The 21,030-nt window shown below is 35.6% G+C and overlaps 2 protein-coding genes and 1 pseudogene across 3 annotated transcripts; all 3 read left to right on the top strand.

Moving 5' to 3' along the window:
- Nucleotides 1–1,842: 1,842 nt before the first annotated feature.
- LOC120079420 (uncharacterized) lies at nt 1,843–4,014 on the top strand (annotated as a pseudogene). The gene is made up of 4 exons (XR_016530004.1): nt 1,843–2,145; nt 2,209–2,992; nt 3,086–3,476; nt 3,586–4,014. The product of XR_016530004.1 is annotated as an uncharacterized LOC120079420 (transcript).
- A 1,095-nt stretch (nt 4,015–5,109) lies between these two features.
- Nucleotides 5,110–8,165, top strand: LOC120080230 (small ribosomal subunit protein uS3y). The gene is made up of 6 exons (XM_039034810.2): nt 5,110–5,342; nt 5,452–5,599; nt 5,732–5,903; nt 7,369–7,423; nt 7,510–7,641; nt 7,724–8,165. Exons 1-6 carry the CDS (start codon nt 5,313–5,315, stop codon nt 7,907–7,909), a joined length of 723 nt encoding a protein of 240 aa, XP_038890738.1. The 5' UTR covers nt 5,110–5,312; the 3' UTR covers nt 7,910–8,165.
- An 866-nt stretch (nt 8,166–9,031) lies between these two features.
- On the top strand, nt 9,032–12,103 carry LOC120080033 (thermospermine synthase ACL5-like). Its single transcript, XM_039034568.2, has 10 exons — nt 9,032–9,685; nt 9,899–9,965; nt 10,061–10,155; nt 10,278–10,380; nt 10,562–10,650; nt 10,824–10,980; nt 11,074–11,146; nt 11,229–11,287; nt 11,422–11,558; nt 11,681–12,103. The coding sequence occupies exons 1-10, from the start codon at nt 9,543–9,545 to the stop codon at nt 11,757–11,759; spliced, it is 1,002 nt and encodes a 333-aa protein (XP_038890496.2). The 5' UTR covers nt 9,032–9,542; the 3' UTR covers nt 11,760–12,103.
- Nucleotides 12,104–21,030: the final 8,927 nt, after the last annotated feature.

Below are 21,030 nucleotides of genomic sequence, written 5' to 3'. Positions count from 1 at the left end.
GTGGGGAAAAAATTATCGTGAGCTAAATAGGTACAAGGACGGAGAATACATTCCTCGGTCCCGGTCCCGATCCTGTTTTCCGTTCTCACCCCGATTAGCTTCTACATATTTATTTAGTATAGTTATGTTGTTTTTATTATTATTATATAAATATTACATTTAAATTTCAAATTTGATTATTTATTGGAAAAGATAATGAATATGTTTAAATTAGATTCTATACGTGAATAATTTGATTTATATTTATTTTTTCTACTAAAAATAATTAGTTTTTTAGGCCAAAATTTGAGTAATTTATCTTTAAATTCAAATTGTTATATAAAATTGTCCATAATAAACAATTTAGTGATAAAATTAATTATTTAATTAAAATTTGCTTGATTTAAATTAATCGGTTTTTTTTTTTTAAAAAAAAAGTAATGGAAAAATTCTCCACGGGGAACCCGATCCCCGTAAATTTCAGGGATCCCCGTCCCGATTCCCGTAGAGAATTTCATGGGATGGGAATGAAATGAGGAGCAGGAACGAAAATGGGGAATGACATCCACCCCGTCCCCTGAACATCTCTATTCAGAAGTCTCAATTTTCTGGTAGAGGAAGGAAAAATAAATAAATAAATAAAAGGGGAGAGAACCTTGCTGTAGACGTCAGTTTCAATTTGAATTTTGCACTTCCAAAGGTACGCTCATCTTACCAATCTTCTTCCGCAATCTCGCCTTCACTTTATTCCCTTTTTTAATATATTCATATTTGGAGTAGTGGTAAAAATCACTGTTAAAATATAGTTATAATTATATTTTTAATTTTTAATTATAAAAATTAAGCTTTATTCTTTATTCTTTTACTTTTAAAATTTTATATAAGTTTGAGATCTAATTGAAACTTGTAAGAGTTGGAAGATCTAATTTTTATGATTAAAAATTTAAGGATGTAATTATAATCTTCATTAGATTTTTACAAATTTTCTCAAATTTTATTTAACCTCTTCCTCAATTAGGTTAATGTATGTCATATGGTCAAAATAATTTACACAGTGAATTTTTGCACATTAGTCAATTTTTTTTTTTAAAAAAAAAACTGCCAGGTCAAATGAAAGAATAAATAAGGTTACATATATATTTTAAAGTTCGACTTATTAACTATTGTGGCATTTTTTTTTGTCTTATTTTAACCAAATAAGTTGAGTATCCAAAAAGTAAAAGAAAATGCTCTCCATGGTCCCTTTTCTCCTTGTAAAAATTTCGAAGTTGAATGGAAAGAAAAACAAAACTTTTATATAATTTACTTTGTTCTTTATATATAAAAAAATAAATATAAGAAAAAGATTCCAAGATCTAACTCCTTGATTAAAAATACATATCTTAATTAGTTGAGTTTTTTTTCAAAGGTATTGTAATTAAAGTGCAGGGTGGGGATCGAATCTCAATCCACAAGGTTAATAGCATGAACAGTCGTTCTTGTTGGCGAGATTTACATTTTAAACCTTATTTTTTTATTAAATTGATTGACATTGATGTCAATCAATTAATCTAAAATAATTATATATTGAAAATTTAAATTTAATTTTAATAGTGATAAAATAACGAAATATAATTAATTATATTTCTTTTAATTAATTAATGGATAATAATACTAAAGATAAAAAGTGAATGTTAAGTGAAAATCGAAGTTAAAAATATTAAAATTTAAGGACCAAATTAAAAAAAAAAGAAATTAAAACTTTAATGGAAATAAAACTCAAAATGTGATATTTTAAAATTTAGGGACAAATAAAAAAAGAGACGGACAGGAAAAAAAAAATTTATATAAACCTTGTACGAGGGAAATTGTGAAAGACTTTGGTGTGTGTGCTGAGATTTATGTGTGTACAAGTGGAGTGTCCACTTCTGTCAATGAAGATGAATTTCCGCCCAACTCTCTCATTATTTCGGCCTTTCTTTTTCACTTTGCTTGCAGTCCAGATGGGTTGATTGATTCCCCTAAACGTATGCCTCCAATTCTTGCCTTTTCCCCTAATCCCCATTTTTATTCCCTCAATAAGGCGTTCTCAAATGAGTTTTTGTGCCATAATATGCTTCCTCTCATATATTCCTTCTCCAATTTTGTGGTCTCTGTGATTGGAGCAATAATCCCACACTTTTTCAGGTTTGTTTCTTACTTTTTTCAACTATCAATCAAGTTCACAACTGACCACTCAATCTCTCTCAGAATTCAGGTCGATTATGGAACTGTGGATTCTGTTCTTGAAATTGAAAGCGAAGAAAGTGAAACAATCACGTCAATTCAAGCAAATATCAGTTGGAACCTACCACACAAATCCATGGATTCTACTGTACTAATGATGATTTTGAATGTTACGGCGGAAAATATTTATGGGAATGTGATGATGGGGTGAAACTAGAAAAGAAAGATGAGCACAAGGGTTTAAAATCCAATGAAGATGATGCCCCAATTCCTGTGGAAGCGGAGGAGTTTGGCCTTTTGAAAGATTGTCCTGAGGTTCAAAGTCAAACACTAGTGGAAGATTGTTCCTTTCTTTTTTCAGATTCAGACTCTAAATCTCCAAGTTTTGATAAAGAGTACATAGAAATAGAATTAGAACAACCCAAAGTTTTGGCTGTAAATGATTGGAGCGAGGAGGATAATCAAGATTGTTTGGAGGAACCAAAAGAAACAGAAAGGGATGAGAAGGGGATGGAATTTGAGCAAGAAGAAGAAGAAGAAGAGGAATTATTGCAAGAGCACCAAGATTTGATAGAACAACACAAGATAGAGCTAAGAAACTCAAGAACAGGAGGGCTTCCAACAGTACAAGAAGAAGAAGAGGCAGAATCCATGTGTCCCACATCGGTTGGAACTCTAAAACCTCTAAAAAATGGTAGAAATTTCGAACTCAAAGAACATTTCAGAGAGATCCAAAAAGTGTACAAGACCTATGCAGACAAAATGAGAAAGCTTGACATCTCCAATATCCAAACAAATTACGCAATTGGTAAGTTTGTAAGGAACTTAGGACAAAGGACCTTATATTAATATCTTATATGTTGTGGATTCAATTGTACTTTGATGTGGTTGTTTGGTGCAGATTTAGTTAATTTGAAAGATCCAAATGGTCTAATGGATGGGAAGAAATCTGGCCTTAAATCTGTATTTTCTCTCAAGTTAAGGGCAGGTAAAGCAGATGTTAAGGACTGTCCAAGATTGATGAGAGACTTAAAGAGGGACATGGAAATGGTGTATGTTGGACATCTATGCCTTTCTTGGGAACTTCTCCATTGGCAGCATAGGAAGGCCATTGAGTTGCAATGACTCTCGAGGAACCTCTCGGTTCACTCGAGTTGTCAATGAATTTCAACTCTTTTCCGTCCTCATTCAAAGATTTACCGAAGACGAACAGTTTTGCGGCCCTCGAATCGACAATTATGCCAAAAACCGACTTTTCATTCGTAGTCTCCTTCAAGTTCCTGCCATTAGAGGTGTGTATGTGAGCACGGTGATGATCTATTTGGATTAATTTTCTAACTGCTTAAAAACACTTGTAGATGATTGCAATGAAACACACACTTACCTGACTCTCATTTGCAGAGGATTGTGTAAATCACAAAAAGCTGCAAGGCAAAGAAGGTGAAAGTATCATCTCAACTGCAGCTCTAGTGTCAATCATTGAAGATTTAGTGTGGGTTTTCGGGAATTTCCACGTGCTGATAAAGACGTTAGGAATTCAACAATCAAATGTCGAGGACAAACGTCCTCGTGATTGAGTACTAACTCCGATATCTCTCACGAGGCCAGTCTCGACTTAGATCGAACCATCCTTTTTCAATGGAAGTATGTGGTTGAAGAAGAAAGCTGATGTCTTGGTTCATCTTTCTCTGTATTGTTATACCTTTATACATTTAGAACTTTTTCTTCATACATGAATCAAACCAGAAACTGAAATAGTTGGTTGAAGGATTCAAAATAGTTTATTTTATACGCTCTTATTTGATTAATATTGTATGAGTCGTTTTTCAATCTCAACCGTGTTAGAATCGTTTCAATTATCAATCATGGTAAAGTTCTTTCCACGATTCATACGAGATAAATCTCGCCAATAAATTGCAATATTTTCCTGTGTGGTCAACTATAGAGGCATACCAGTTATTATAAACCCATGTCGTTTAGATTGGCCAAATACTTAGATATGATAACATCATGTTTTTTTGGATAATTGATTATTTTGAGTTATACATTACACAATAGACAACACAACTCATGCCTCAAGTAGTAAGGAATAAAAACATCAAGCATGCCTTTATGAACTCTCATGTCATTTCTATTTTAGCTTCATCCGTCCTAAATTAGAATTTATGCCCTAAAAGCTTGCAAAGTATGATTTGTTATTCTATAATAGTTTTGATTTTATGCAATATTATATCATTCATTATATATATATATATATATATATATATATATATAAATTTTAGGGAGATTTTTAAAAATAGAGAAGAAAAATATTTACACAAATAGAAAGATTTAATTATAGTTATGATAGAAATTGTTACCCATGTCTATCAGTGATAGAAACTTATACAAGTCTACCAATAGATCGAAACTAATACAAGTCTATCATTGATACTATCAGCGATAGAAACTGATACAAGTCTATTATTTATAGAGGTTGATAAAAGTCTATTAGTGTTTTTTTTACTATTTCTGTAAATAGTTTGACATTTTTTCTATATGTAAAAATTTCTCTAATTTTTATTATTCTAAAGGAGAGCGGAGGTTTGTATCTAAATAGTATTAAAATTTAAAATTGAAGAGATTTATTGTTTTTTTTTAGTACGAACACGTTTATTGTTAGAAGATGGATTATTTTCTTTAATTTACTAGAAAACAGCCATAATGAAGGGTTGAATTTAACATAAGGAAACATGAAGGGGCAATATTGGAATATAGTCATCCATTACGTAACTTTGGGCCAATTGTGGACCCAATTTCACCAAATCTATTATTACCATTATGGGCCTTCTCATTAATGGACCGACAACTGTTGGACCCGATAGTTGGGCTCGTTGGGCCGTTTGTGTAAGACCGAAGATGCGTTCATTTGTGCTTAAATCTAAGAACCAATCTCGTCCGTTCATTTCGGAAACCCTAGATCCAACTGCCATCTCAATCTCATAACATTTGCATGCAGCCGTATAAAGTTCAATCTGCGGCAGCGGCTTCTCTTCCACTAGAACGCGCGCAGCTCAGAGGCTTACCTTCTCATATCTCACATCTTTCCTGAGCTGCTTCATTGCTCTCTTTCCAGCCTCTCTTTGAAAATGGCGACCCAGATGAGTAAGAAGAGAAAGGTCGGTACTCAAAATTTCTTGATCTGTACTCTCTTTTCTCACTTTCTCTACAACGATTGTCCTGTTTTATCTTGTATTTGATTCTGTTTTCCATTCGATCTTGTTTCAGTTCGTAGCCGATGGAGTGTTTTTTGCCGAGCTTAACGAGGTTTTGACCCGAGAGTTGGCGGAGGATGGGTACTCCGGTGTCGAGGTTAGAGTCACTCCTATGCGCACTGAGATCATCATCCGAGCCACCCGCACCCAAAACGTTCTCGGTTAGTTTACCTTGATTTTTAAATTCAGTTGATTAAACATCCCACCTTCTTTGTTCATTGGCTTCAACGTCTTAGATTAAAATTAATCGATATTGCTCTAGTAATTTTCTTCGAATTATTTTTGGTAAATAGGTGAAAAGGGTAGGAGGATTAGGGAACTCACCTCGGTTGTGCAGAAGCGTTTCAAGTTTCCGGAGAACAGCGTTGAGCTTTATGCCGAGAAAGTTAACAATAGAGGGCTTTGTGCCATTGCCCAAGCCGAGTCACTTCGTTATAAGCTACTTGGTGGTCTTGCTGTTCGGAGGTACTTTTTTCGTTTTCGTTCCCATAACTACTTGTAGTGTTATTATTATTGTAGTTTAATCGATTTAAATTGGAATTTTAATATGATTTATCATTATGAAAGAATAAACATCACATAATTCTTATATTCTATCGCACAGCTCTGACATATGGGTTGAAATGCAGTATTTGACTAATTATATCAATCTCATTTATGGGATGACTTTGTTTTAGTTTCATTAAAATGATTTTTTTTCCTGGATACCGTATGTCATCTACAAAGCAGATTGGTGTTTTGGTACCAACTTTGTGTCGGAAGGTGACAATATAAATTGAGCTCTTCCATTTGTTAATCATTGTGGAATCTATTTGTTTCACACTGTAACCTTAGTGGAGGAGACATGCGCTCCCTGGTGGTTCTTTAGCCTCTTCCTTCTGCAGCTTCTGATTTCATTCTCTCCTTGTCACAATCTCGTCTAATTATTTTTAAAGGCAAAGGCTTAAAGATGGATTGAGACTTTTTCTTAAGTACCTGAGAAGGAAGCCTCAATTTTAGTTGATGTTAACTATACAAATCATAAGAATGTATAATCCAGTATTGTCTAGCCAAGCACAATGTTTGTATGAAAGGTACTACCAAACCACACCTATCTATTATCACTTTCTTGATAACAGAGGTCATTTTCAATACTATTTTTAGCTAGGAAGAATGGACCCTTGGTTTGAAAAGAAGTCTCGGTGTTTCTTTTTCTTGTGTTAGAGACATTCACACGTCTTCCTTTAAATGTTCACATGTTCACGACAGAAGAACAAAAATTTAACCTAGCCCCCTTTTTAAGCCTATTTTCCGACCTGACTTATCTTATTATGAACAACCCTAAAATTTAACCCAATCTTAGAAGTACATTTGACAGACGGAACAAAATCACGAGGCGGTGTGTACACCGTGCAGTGCTCACTGCAATGCTACATGTACATTCAAGATTTCTTTTTGTTTAATCTACATGTTTTTATCTAATTCCAAGTATTCAAGTATTGGTAGATATTAATATATACATTATATTATTCAGAGAAAGGTGTCCCCGAGTATTTATGTCTTACATTTTCAGTTAGTGACACGTTATTGTGTCCATGTCATGTCAACCTTGGCTTGTGTCCATGCTTCTTCAGTTATTACCAATTATCACTAATAGATCAACTTCTTCAAGCTTATCTCTTCCATGTTTTCTGAATCTATAAAGAAAATTATCAATATGTTAATTAGTACAGTTTATAAAATATTAGAGTCTGTAGTTTGAACGTTGCCTCTAAGCTAAAACCTTTATTTCCTGTTCTTTTTTTTTTTGAATATTTGGTTTTTGTGCTTTTCATTGTACCAATTGTCCATTATTATCTCATAGGTAGTTGCTATTAATCCTTGGAGTTTCGGAATGAACACATACTATGTTTAGACAATCTGATGTTTATATATGTACTTTTCCCATCAGGGCATGCTATGGTGTACTGAGATTCGTAATGGAAAGTGGAGCAAAGGGTTGTGAGGTTAGCTTGTAGCTCAGTCCATTATTATCACTACGTGAAAAGCTCGTGTAGCAATTGTTAACATGTAATTCGTAACATTCCAACAGGTCATTGTTAGTGGAAAGCTCAGGGCACAGCGTGCGAAGTCTATGAAGTTCAAAGATGGATATATGATCTCTTCGGGTCAACCAGTCAGAGATTATATTGACTCAGCTGTTAGACACGTTCTTCTCAGACAGGTTGGCTGAGTTGTAAAAAACTGAACAAGTGTGTACACAGTACATCTGTCACTCGAATAATATTATTTTCTTTTTGGCTCAGGGAGTTCTTGGTATCAAAGTTAAGATCATGCTTGATTGGGATCCTAAGGGCAAGCAAGGGCCTACCACCCCTCTTCCTGATGTTGTTACAATCCACTCTCCCAAGGAGGAAGAAGAAATCGTCCATAGACCAGCAGCAGTTTTGACCACTGATATTGAGGTTCCAGTTGCAGTACCAGTAGCTTGAGAGGCTTTCTTCTAGATATTTATGTATGGAATCAACCATCATCCATTTTGTGTTTTCTTTCCCAAAGATTTCGTTGTCTCATTGATCTGTTGGTTTGAGCCTCCCGACTGCAGAGAGTTCTTTTTCGATAATCAAACAAAATGCATATGGAGAACAGTCTTTATGTTGCCTTAGCCCTTTATTTATTTTCATTTTTTTGCTGAATGATCATTTATTTTGAACCATGTTGAACTAAATGCCATCTTTTAGTTGCTTACTTTCGTTTAGTCTGATTTTGGGGATGATATTCTGACCATCTTGATCTTTGCACATTTCATTCAAAAGAAAAAAAAATATCTTGACCTTTGCATCCAGAATTTAACTGCCATTTATCTTTCGGTTTTTTAGTCCATTTGTATATTGTCCGAAACTTTGGAAAAGCTTTATTCGATTGAATGTCAAGTTGCTTTGGAAATTTTGTTGTACATATTTTGCTTTGGAAGTTTTGTTCTACATATTTTGCTTTGTATATATTGTCGGTTGGTTTTTCAATTTCAAAATCATTTTAGTTGCAACGGTAGCGGTGGATTGAGACGTTCTCGCTCAGGTCTCCCTCCTTACTTGGGCTTTCTTCAGAACGCACATTATTTTCTGCACTCACAAACGAAACCAACAAAAAGGAAAACACAAAATATCACGACTAGTCTAGATGTTTCTTGTGTCTCTCTTGAACTCGACTAGACATCCAGAGAGATGGTATTGGTGGGTCAAAGGCCCTGTAATTCATGCGGTGAGAGAACATTTTTGTGTAAGGAAAATAATGTGTAATATTGAAGTACATAGATTTGAACCGGATAACTTCAAAAAAGAACTATGTTAGAAGAACTATGTCAACTAACATTATAAATCTTTGACTACATCGTCAAAGAACTAAAATAAATTATATTTAAAATCTTAGTATATTAGTAGTGCTATAAAGAAACAAGTACTTGCTAATTATTGTTATAAATATTTTTTTTTAATCTTCACGAGTTGGTCTAGTGTTAGGAAATAAAAAAAAAAAAAGGACTGGAGGTGATGGGTATGCAATCATATCTATGATGATCATCTATTTAAAATTATGTTCAAAATTTCTAGTGTGACGTATTATCCCAGATTTTTCCGTTTGCTTTTTAATTTCTAGCGTTTTATTCCATGCCTTCTGAAAGAAGAAAAAAGAGAAAAAGGAAAAAACTGTATGCAGTAGCAGAAGACGACAGCAAGTCCCCTATTACGTGTTATTTGGGTTTTGCATGCATTTGCTTATAGAAGGGAAATGAATGGTTTCGGCAATGAACAACTCCCTTGCAGGACCTGAAACCTCCATAAAAGGAAGCCAAATCCTTATTTTGCAATCTTCCATGCGAAGCATTATAAGCCTTGCCATATCCTTATGGGTTTACTTTCAGTTTCTTTCACCGTAACGCACCTGTCCATCTTCTTCGCCTTCTCCTCTTGCTTTTCTTGACAAGTTTCCATCTTCTCTCTTCATTTCTCTCGTTCTTCAAATCCCCTTTTGGGGGTGGGATCCACATGGATTCCAATTTCCCTTTTATAATCTCCCTCTTTCTTCCTTTATTCTCAGAAATATCCACATTCAGTTCAATTTTCCACAATGTTTTCTTCTTTCTGCTCTGCCCTTTCAGTTCTCTTTATCCCCAACTCCACTTCTCTCCCTCTCGATCATATCCACCAAGTCTCTGAATGGTTCGAGGAACAACTCGAGGATGATCTCAAATGGTCCTTTGCCGTCAACAGGTCCAATTCTTGTTTTTTTCTCTTCTTCATCAGAACAATTTACCCTCTTACTCTTTTTCTCTTGCACATAAGTTGTTTGTTAAAATGTCTTCCCCTTTTATTGCTCGTGTAATTCATCTTGTGTTTATCCCAGTTGTTTCTCTGTAGGGTGGATGCAAAATTTGAGCATTTTTTTTTAAAGTTAAAACTGATCTTAACATTCACTTCCCTTAGGATACTTCATGCCGCAACTAGCGAGTTCCAAGATATAGTTCTGTTGGATACCAAGCGATTTGGGAAGGTTTGCATTATCCCACATCAGCTTCAGTTTCCTTTCCAACAACCCTCGATTTATTTATTACAAATTAGCTGAAAATGAGTTGACATCGCTTTCAGGCTCTATTGCTTGATGGGAAGCTGCAAAGTGCTGAAAAAGATGAATTCATTTATCATGAGTCCTTGGTTCATCCTGCTCTGTTATTGCATCATAAGTATGTGCTGTGTTCATATTTGGTTTAGCTCTTTTAACTAAGCTGATCTTTTTGGGACTGCAATCTGAAGCTAAGCTGATTTTGTTCTTATCCTTCCTTTTGATTTTCTGAATGATTTTCAGCCCCAAAACAGTGTTTATAATGGGAGGTGGAGAAGGGTCTACTGCTAGAGAGACACTAAAGCATAAAGATATTGAGAAAGTTGTCATGTGCGATATTGATAGGGTATGATTCTCAAAATCCTAAGATGCACTCGTTTGTTAATTGAAATTCATGTGGCAAAAGGATCAATGAAGTTTAGTTTTACGTCTTGAGAAATTATTAGTAGAGACATATTGATGGAAGGAAAAGAGAAGAAAAAGGAGAAATGCTAGTTTTTGCCTGAAGTCTTTAATTTACATTGTAGGATGTTGTCAATTTCTGCCGGGCACATCTAAAAGAAAACCAAGATGCATTTCAAGACGAAAAGCTTCATATTATTTTTGACGATGCAAAGTGAGTAGCTTTTGCCCTTTGGACTGAATCTGCCATTTTCATTTTAGTTATGCTATTTGGTGATCCTATGCTTGTTAAAACTATATTTCAACATTTGCTTGAATCAATTCATTTCAAAAGGATTCAAGTTTTGTAAGTTTAGATTTGAAAGAGCTAACCCGAAAATGAAAAAGGGCTGGATTGGAGGGACGACCAGAGAAGTTTGATGTAATCATTGGCGATTTATCAGATCCACATGAAGGAGGACCATGCAATCATCTGTACACTAAATCCTTCTATGAGGAAGTGATTAAGCCCAAGCTCAATGACAATGGTATTTTTGTTACCCAGGTACCTTATATAACATATTCAAAACCCTCTGCTACATAATTTCTGCTAATTACTATTCTTGTTAAGATTTAATATACTGTTACTGAAATGCAGGCTGGCCCTGCTGGTATTCTCTCCCACGAGGTCTTCTCATCAATATACAACACAGTAAAGCACGTCTTCAAATGTAAGACATTGTTAACATAATGCATACATTCTATTATGTAATTTTCATAATGTATTTGTAAAGATAACTTTGGAGTGCACAGATGTGATTGCATATACAGCTCATGTTCCATCCTACGCAGATTCATGTGGATGGGTTTTGGTAAGCAACTAGAAAAAATTCCTTGTGTATTTTATTGCCTCAAATGAAAAAAAAAAAAAAAAAAAAGAGACAAAACATATAATTTGTTTGGAATGATTTTCTAAGTCAGAACTTATACAAATTTGCAACGGTAGGGTTGTGATCATCCTATTGAACTGGACATGGAGGACCTGAACAATAGGATTCGTGAGAGAGTCCGTGGCGAGCTACACTACTTGGATGGTGCATACATCGTATCGTCAACAGTCGTAAACAAGACCATTCGTGCGTCGTAAGTACAAAGATAGTTGATCTCCATTCTCCTCGTATGCTTAGAGAGGGGGAAAAAAGTCATGTATCTTCTTGAGTGACATTGGTTTTTGGATCATGCGTTTGTTGTGTTTGTGCGTGCAGGATGATGAATGAGACTCATCTGTTCACTGAGGAAGATGCAAGGTTCGCACATGGCCGAGGGCTGGTTAGCGATGCCTAGAAACTCCAAGCTTCGAACTTCAGAATGTTGCTAAACCAAGCAATATATTAGAACTTGGCGGTCACCAGCCTATATATCTTTAATTATAACTGCATGTTTACCTACATGAACTGAAGCTGTTTCTCCTTAGTTTCAAGCGATTGTGTTATGTTTGATGCTTAGTTCTTTTTTTTTTCTTCTTCTATCTAGTTCAACAATAAACAATATATAGGTTAGAGATTCAAACCTCTAATCTCTTTGTCGAGAGTTTATATTTTATGTCAGTTGAGCTATGTATCATACATGTTTGAAAATCAATGTTTGGGGAGAAGGTAAAAAATTATTATATTACGATTTTTTGAAAAGTTCTGTATATGAAACGTAGTTTTAATAGACATAAAATACTTTAAAAATCCAAAAATTTATTCTGTTTTTTTTTTCCCCAAATAATTAGATAGGGGCTGACTAATAGTTATATTTTGTACATTTTAAATAACCAAAATAAATAAATAAATAAATAAATAAAAAACAATTTATACCTCTTGGGTCAGTTAAAATTTTAAACAAATAATTATATCAGTTGAGTGTGTTAATACAGTGTTTGAGTTCAAATTACAAATTAGTCTATTTATTGCCTTCATAGATGTTCATTTTTAACCATTTTTTATTTGGTGATTCAAGATTTGGATGAGTTTTAACATGAGAATTTACTTTGGGACTTTATGGTATTTTTTGGAATTTTATAATTTAACGAAGTTTTGGGTTATGTTTAGTTAAAAATGAGAGTATCAATGAGAGATCTAATTGAGTTGTTTTCAAATTGTTTTTTTCCAACTCAAGATAATATCAAAGAAATTGATTATATTAAGGATATTAATGTAACTTTTAGTTTTTTAAATGAAGAATTAATGATTTTTATTTACATCTTAACGGTCTTTTTTTTTTTTTTTTTTTTTTTTTTTATAATTTAAGCTTATTATTGAAACTTTTGAAAGCCTAGTAATATTTTTGAAATAAAATACTACTGATTTTCATTCAAAATTAATAGTAATGGTAATGGTATTTTTTTATTATTATTATTTTTTAAAGTTTAAAGTTATTATTGAAATTTCGAAAATTTAGATTACTATTATTTATATTTTATTTTATTTTTAAGGAGGAAGAATCAATTTTTTTAAAGTTTATATTGAAGGAACCTGTGAAGGCTTCGTAGTGGAAGCGAGGATCGTTCCCAATTTTAGTTTTCACATAATTTTAATTTATAGAACAGAGACAGAAAAATTATGCATTAAATAGTAAATTTACAACATGCTTTTACACAAAAAAAATTAGGGAAGAAAGAGGACTTAGGTAAACCCCATACTCCATTTTCCCTACATAAGTGAGTAATAGGCCTGCTAAGCAAATACTATGGATATGTTAAAGTAGAGTTGTGAAAGAAAGTAAAGAAAGTAGGAAGATGGAGGAAGAAAATTCTAAGTGGTGGAAAAATCTAGTCTTAGGTGAGTTTTAGATAGTTTAACTAGTGAAAAATTTGGCTAAGTATATAAGCCAAGAGTAGGCATGCGTTGGTGTTGGGAAACATTGACGCACGAGGCATTGTGTGTGTGGCAACCAAGGCTTATAGAGGTTATGTGAGGCTAAGTGTTGAAGTCAAGGACAAACTACGCGTTGGAGCTAAGCATGAACACATGAATTGATGGAGTTTTCATGATGTGTTGATAAGGTGTGCGGCAACCAAGTCCTTTTGAGGTTATTGGACGCATGGTGTAGGTTGGTCGAGCGATGACATGAAGGGGTTGTCCAAGCGTGGGCGAGGAATATGTCAAACGGCCACAAAAGGCTTGTGTGATCGTGCAGTGAGAATGGGCCATCGTGTAACAAGTATGGGCCAGGCGCGAGCAAGGATTCGCTCGATTGCGCATGAGCATGGGTGCTAGGTGTTGGAGTGTTGCACGAGGGTGATTGCATAGTGACATGTGGGGCTGCACGATGAGCGCAAGATGATAAGCGCTAGACGATGTGCACTAGGGTTGCACGATGAGCGCAAGGCTGAACGTCGAGGCTAGGCGTGCGTGCTGACCAGTGTGTGACGATGAGTGCAAGGCTTTGGGTACACGATGCCCGCTGAAGCTATACGATGAAGCGATGAAGTATGGGATGAGGTATGCGATTGCACTGGAAGACTGTGCGATTGCTTGGAAAGTGTTGGCAGTTTTGGCGTAAGGTTTATGAGGCATGCGATTCCTGGTGGTTGTATGTTTAGGAAGGCTTAACACTGGTTAATGATGTGTTAAGACTAAGCTATATGTGGGCTAGGACATGTGTTGGTCTAAGTATGCGACCATAGAAGGGACACGATGGCCTCAAGGTGAGTTATTCGTTGGCCAAGGTCAGGTGATGCATTGTTGAAGGAGGCATGCGACCAAGTAATTGCAAGCGTTGGCTTGAGAGTTGACCCTATTGGGGTTGACGCCTTAAAGTCTCGTATCCTGCAGTTTGTAAACAGTATATATGAATACCTGTAATTGTTAATATATGATATTTACTTCACATCTTGTTGTTTTGCTCATTTACTTGTTTTAGTTGCTTTACCACAAACCAATAAACATAAAATCCCTGATTATCTGTATGTGACTCAAACATGTATGTGATGACATACAAGTAGATCATGTCTTGAGTGATAAACAAAACAATCTGTAGTAGATGGATAAAAGAGGGAAACCTTATCTTGGTAATACTACAAACGCAACCCGCTTTGTGAAATGGTCACAAGTGTTGTGACTTGTCACAGATGATCTGATCCTGATCATTCGTGTGGGGGACATGCAAGCGGGAGCGTCCTATATAAAGAGTTTGTATAAGACCTGACCACGAAGTGTTAATGTCTCATTATATAACACCGTTCATGACAGAGACTTCACTTCACTAGGATGACCATAGGTAGCATAACCTCAATCCTGAGTGAGTTGGGAACTCCTGCCATTGAGGGCGGTTCTTTGATTTGTATGGGTGCGAGTGGCTAGGTCGCCAATTCAAACCTACCATTTTGGGGATACGTCTGATTTGGGAGCTGGGAACTCAACTACACAAGATAGAATTCACTCCTTCCCCAAGGCATGGGTAAGTAGATAGATGACTCTTTTAAGAGCTGATTCCGGGGCTTGAACGATGTGGCGCCACATACCTTCTCTTGGCCCGAGAGGTTTCATACATAGTTGGACTATGTTGTATTGTTCAATAGAGGAATCAATGGTACTTAAGGAGTGAGATGTAACTACAGGGGCAAAACGGTAAATTGGCCTAGCTGTACTTACGAGCATCCGTGAAGGGTCATCGTACTCATGTTTGGTTATATCCAATGGACATAGAAATATATCTGTGGTAAGAAGAGTTCAACTGTTGGTCTTTAGTGGAATCACTGACAGTTAACGGATGGTGAATCTCGTGGTTAAAGAGTTTAGTCAGCTATTCACATACCGTTGGAGCTTCAAGCCACATGTCCATTAGGTCACCTGGGTAGCTTGGATAAAGTCGAGAACCAATGTTTGGGTTAATTTGAAATGTTCAAATTGACAAGAGGAACTACAATTATATATGACATAATTGGCTAAATGTATGAGATATATTACTTTGGAGGAAATTAGATATAAATATGATTTATATCAAGTATAGGAAAAATACTATAGTAGATATATGATATCAAACTATAGGATATAAATATAATATGATTATATTTATTAAATAAATTAATTGATTAATTATTTAATAATTAACCAATTTTCACATTGGTAAGTGTGAACGTGGGTCGCGAGGGTTAAGGTAACTGGCGGGATACAAGTTGAAAATCATTTTCAATTTTGAGAGAGTATTCATTCGTGCAAAAGAAATCCCGTGCCCAAAAGAAATCGTGAAAGACTGATCGCTGAGAGTCTATACGATAGCTTCTCAGTCGTCTAAACGATCGTCTAACTCAAGCGTTCCCTAAACGATTGTCCAGTTTTTCCTAAACGATCGTGTAGTGTGTTACTATACGATAAGCGTCCCTGCTATACGATAGCGAAGTTCCTTCCGTGCGCGCTTGTCGTCTACACGATTTTCTTCTCCTCCATCTTCTACCAAACTCACCAGAGCCCACTCTCTGGGTTTTTGACGTCGAGGATACCTAGGTCTCCCTGTTGGTGGTGTTGTCCCCGACTTCTTATTCGTGTACGTTCGAATCGTGCAGTATCAGACAAGAGACTTGTCGGGGTGCTGGTAGATCAGTGGAGTTCTTCTGCTGCTGTGGGTTCATTTAATCGAAGATCGTCTTCCTCTGGTAATGAACCCCTTCTCTATACTTTATTGTTTACTGAGCATGTTGTTGTTGATTTTACTATGATAACTGTTAATATAGAATGTATATCGTTTATATTCTGGTCACTGTGAAATCGGAGCGATCTAAACCCGATCATGGATTTCTCGTTTTGAGATCCTTCAGACCCTTGCATTGATGACCAAGAGGAAAGGATCAGCTTAGTGAACCTTATCAATGAAGAATTAGCATGCAACTACTAGTATAAAAGGGAAGCTTGACTTCAAAGAGAGAGTTTGAGCAATTTACTCGTGTAAATGGAGTGATTTCAGAGCAATTCAAACCCTAAGTATGTCTAGTTTATGAGGTTAGATTTTCGGAAGGAAATTCCAGAGGAATCGGGTTGGAGAGTGAAGAATCTGGCTGAAGGTCGAGCTCTTGGATAAGCTCGGGCTAGTCTTGATGATTTAAGGATTTCAGCCAAATTACAAGGAGTTATGAACTGAAATTTTAAGGTAAGCTTGCTAAGACATTTTATAGCGAGTTTGTAGAAGGAAAGTTCTTGAGAAAATGCCTGAAAATTAGTTATGCAAATTATAAATTGAATCTTAAATCTTGAACAAGCAGGTAACTACTTGGGTTGAACAAGCAAGTAGCTTAAAGGGCCAAATGGTGATGCTGAATGCACGCGTTGAGGACTGAGTTGCGTGCAAGGGAGGCGTAAGGTTGCACTGGATCATGTAGCACGTGATTGGACGAGTGCATGATGCATGCATTAATGTGCCACAAGTTGGACACATAGGCTGAACGATTGGCGCAAATGCTAGCTATGCGTTAGGCCATGCGACAGGCTATATGAGCGTGAGTTGAAAGATTGGACGCACCTGGACATATAGGAGGCTTGAATGCATAAGACATGCGATGGACGCATGGTGATAGGCGATGGTGAAATTGTTGCTGCCTAGTCAAGTTAAAGCTTAAGAATTTGGCTAAGTACTCAACGCCTATTGGTGCTGGGTGTTGAAGGGTTGACATCAAAGATAGTGAGTGACTTTAAATGCTTTAAATGATTTACAAATGCTTTATGAATGATTTAGAAATTCATATGTACTAAAATTTATTTATGACAACTATTTTCAAATAGTTTCCAAGTAACGCATCTCTCTTTAATGGCATGTTTATACGTTGACTTTATGATTATGTTATGCACTTCAATGATCATGAGTATGCATTAGTACTGAATGCCTTAGGATAGCTAAGTCTTAGTAGAGATAAGAATGTGCCTCATAATTTATGAATAACTCAGTATTGAAGGACTAAGTGTAAAGGTACTAGAGCTAAGTCCTAGATATAAGTTCTAATGATGTCTACGTGCATGTAGGACAAGTAAGACTAGGTTCGAGAGAAAAAGTTATTCACCCTGAAGCTCTATAAATACCGAAGGCCACCTTCGTTTAAGGAGTTCGGATAGTTCGGCTCTGCTTTTCAGACTTTAGTGTTCTTCTTCACCTTATACTTAGATTTTACATACTTAAAAGGCGAAAGCGAGTGAAGGGGATTACGCCGAGAGATCGTCCTAGTGACCTCGAAAAAGTGACGGGTAGCGTAGAAAATAGAGAGAGGGCCAACTCTCTTTATATTACGCATGAGTAGCTAAATCTGTCGAATAGGTTGAGAAGCACTTAGCTAGCATAACCTGGGAACTTCACTTTATGCGATCATCTTGTATTATGTATGCTTCATTCGTCCTTTAGAGATACTCGGGAGGGTAGTCTAAGGATAGAATCTAGGCTTGGAAAAGTCAGATTAGAATCTAGGCTCAGGAAAGTCAGATTAGAACTGCATAATCAAGAGATAGAAGCTTAGGAATAAGTTCTGTTTGCTATTAACGCATCGCATGCACCATAGAGATAGGATATGATTGTATGCAGTCACCTTGTACCTGTGTGCATTTTTCATCATCACATAGGCAAGAAGTAGAGACTTAGGAATAAGCTCTATAGACATTATCGCATACATCGCATGCGTCCTAAAACTAGGAGCTATCGCATTTGCATTGGAAAATGATTTGCTGTCGCATGAGTGTAGCATGATTGCATAGCTTGAACACATTCTCAGGAAACGCTAGCTAAAGACTTTCTCAACTCGTTCCTCCGTATACCGATTGTATCTTTTGCATAATTATCTCTTTTCTTAAATCCGCCGCATACACTTTATACCTTAAACAATAAACCAACCAACACTTTGATTTATTTGTTATCGTAAAGTAATCGAAATTTACCACCGCATACTGTGTCCTTAGTCCCCGTGTTCGACCTTGGGCTTACCTGGCAACTCAGTAGGATTTATACTTGGGTCTTGCTGAGAAAACTTGCTTGCACAACGCATATTCCACCATCGCATTCTATACCATTATTTCATCACATAAAATAATGCATCAATGGAAAAAGGTGACACACCTTAACCTAGGTTAATACGGGGTAAGGTGATGGACAAAGGTGACATACCTTAATTTGTGTTAGTATGAGGAAAGCTAGGTGGAAGGTAGTGGATAAAGGCAACACACCTCAACCTAGAGTAGCATGGAGAGTTGGATAAAAGGGTCCCTTCTCCCAGCTAAGCAGTTAAGTAAGGTAGAGAGTTGGACAAGAGGGTTCACTCTCAGGAAAGAGGCCAATTATTGAGAGTTGAAAAAGATGGCCACTCTCAAAGTAAGGAATAGTCCAACCATGTACAGATGTGATATGTTATGTTAATGTTTATGTGAATTCTGTTTATGTTTTCAGTTAAAGCTTTCAGTTTTACTATTAGTTTTATGTATGATGCTTATGTTTTAAAGGTTAGTCGCTCACTGGGATTCTATGTTTTCAAATGTCCCCCCCCCCCAGGTAGCGGTCACTCCCCAGAAGACATCTCTGCTGCTGCTCTGCCACTCAAAGACACAGGTTGAAGGAATTGATGACTCTGTAATTGTTAGTACACATGTGTCTATCATATAGGGACTATTGTTGTATGTTGGGCTCATTAAGTTGTAATGTATATAAGTGTATGTATGAACAATATTATGAAACCCTAAAATAAAAATGTGTTAAGTTTCGAGTAATCTATTTAGTATGTATGTGGAAATGTACGTATTTAGGGTTCGAAACAAGTTAAACAGGTTAGTTAGGCAATAAGTACTCTCAGGTAAGAGGGTAATTTGGGGCGGGATGTGACAACTTACCCTTGAAGCCAATCTTCTTTGCACAGTCCCTCGATCCAGTACGAACGTTTCGAACTCCAATCCAAATCCCAAAATGGGCACCACCACTAGAGTACTTTCTGTATTCTCTTGGGATGAGAATATGACAAGAGTGGTAGGCTCTGCTACCTTTTGGAGGAGGGAGGAGAGAATAAGAGGAAAAAGAAAGAAGAACTTTTCTTCTCTGTGTTAGAAATTTCTAAGGAGAGTCTCATTGACTATTAGAGAGTTAAGGAAGAAGATGAAAAAACCAACCCACTTCTCACATTGTGGTTGAGAGAGTTAAGGGGAGGGAGTTGTAACTCCCTCTCTTTAATTAAATTAAAATTAATTTAATTAATAACTATATGTGTATATATTTATATGTACTATATGTTATATCAAATATAACACATCACTTATAGCTTTATATTATATCAAATACAATATAAACTAGTTCTATTTTCTCTCAACAATACATGGTATTTAATATAAATCACATTTATACTAAATTCAATTATATGAAACTTATCTATATAATTAATATTTTAATCATATCCAAATATTTAATTTCCTCTCTACCATTATAATATTTAACATAAATCATATTTATATTAAAATTTAATTATATGAATCTCATTCATATAATTAGTATTTGAATTATATTCAAATATTTAATCTCTCTTAAAATAAATTTTATATTATAATGTATCAAATACATTATATTAACTATATCACATATAATTAATTTAATTAATTATATTATATATAATTAATTCACTCAATTAATTTAAAAAATTCAAATTAATCTAAAGTTAATTCTCGATAATCCCTATTAAGCTACGAAGGACTTTATGGACCTGTAGATTGAAGCTCTAATGGTACTTGGATAATAAATTAAACTCTTTAATTAAGTTACCCAACATCCATTAACTGACGTGATGGAATGAACACATGTGCAATGAAGAAAAAACGGATCTAAAGTACTCTAGTTAGGTTAAATACAAAGGATAAATATGTAATTAAAATAAGTAAAAGGGGAAGAAGAAATACAACCTATGTAGTCTCTAATCTTCTCTAAAATAGCTAAAATCTCCTCATGAACGGTTCGTAGACCACCACGAGAGTCTTCCTGACTATTCTCCAGCCTTAGAACGGGATGGTGGGATTCGGTGGATGACTAATTTGGAGAGGAAAAGTGAAGTATTTGAGAGAAAATAATTATGAGATTATCACATAATCTCGTAATTTTCCACTTGGCCAAGAGCTTTAAAATCCATTAAACTCTTTCTTTTAAAGACCATTACATGCAAAACATGAAACTTTGAGTTCGATGAGAATTTTTCACTAAAAAATCCACTAACTCAAAGTGGGATTAGTGGGGCAAGAGTCTTCAAATGAAGACAACACTTAGCAATACAAAAGTTGGCATTTCCCACTCACAAATATTAGATTTATCCACTAACTTGATCTGTCCGCTTATGGGCTCAGAAGCTAGGCCTGTCGGCCTTCTGACCATCCCATACGAGGTTCCATTCACAGGCTTAGGAACAGGGCCTCATGGCTCCCTGACCATCTCGTGGATTCTGCTCTAGGCTCAGGAACTAGGTTTATTGACCCTCTGACCATCCCGGTCACATATTCTCATTCTCATTCTTACTCACAACATAAAAATATATCATAAAATATATACTTTTAGACCATAAAGAAAATACCACCCACCTGATTGGCAGGAACCTTTCTCTCTTTTCAAGTTCCTTGGTCTCCCCTTGGCTTCC

The sequence above is a fragment of the Benincasa hispida genome, chromosome 6 (assembly GCF_027475165.1).
Source record: "Benincasa hispida cultivar pf3 chromosome 6, pf3_genome.v1.1, whole genome shotgun sequence".
Lineage (NCBI taxonomy): Eukaryota > Viridiplantae > Streptophyta > Magnoliopsida > Cucurbitales > Cucurbitaceae > Benincasa > Benincasa hispida.
The sequence above is the reverse complement of the archived record's forward strand: the minus strand, read 5'-3'. Positions and strand labels throughout refer to the sequence as shown.

Bases quoted from the DNA above. Each gene is read 5' to 3' on its own strand.
- LOC120080230 (XM_039034810.2), top strand. From the start codon at position 5,313: ATGGCGACCCAGATGAGTAAGAAGAGAAAG. The intron at 5,343-5,451 runs GTCGGTACTCAA...ATCTTGTTTCAG, and splicing joins AGATGAGTAAGAAGAGAAAG to TTCGTAGCCGATGGAGTGTT. The intron at 5,904-7,368 runs GTACTTTTTTCG...TTTTCCCATCAG, and splicing joins GGTGGTCTTGCTGTTCGGAG to GGCATGCTATGGTGTACTGA.
- LOC120080033 (XM_039034568.2), top strand. From the start codon at position 9,543: ATGTTTTCTTCTTTCTGCTCTGCCCTTTCAGTTCTCTTTATCCCCAAC. The intron at 10,156-10,277 runs GTATGTGCTGTG...AATGATTTTCAG, and splicing joins GCTCTGTTATTGCATCATAA to CCCCAAAACAGTGTTTATAA. The intron at 10,651-10,823 runs GTGAGTAGCTTT...AAAATGAAAAAG, and splicing joins ATTATTTTTGACGATGCAAA to GGCTGGATTGGAGGGACGAC.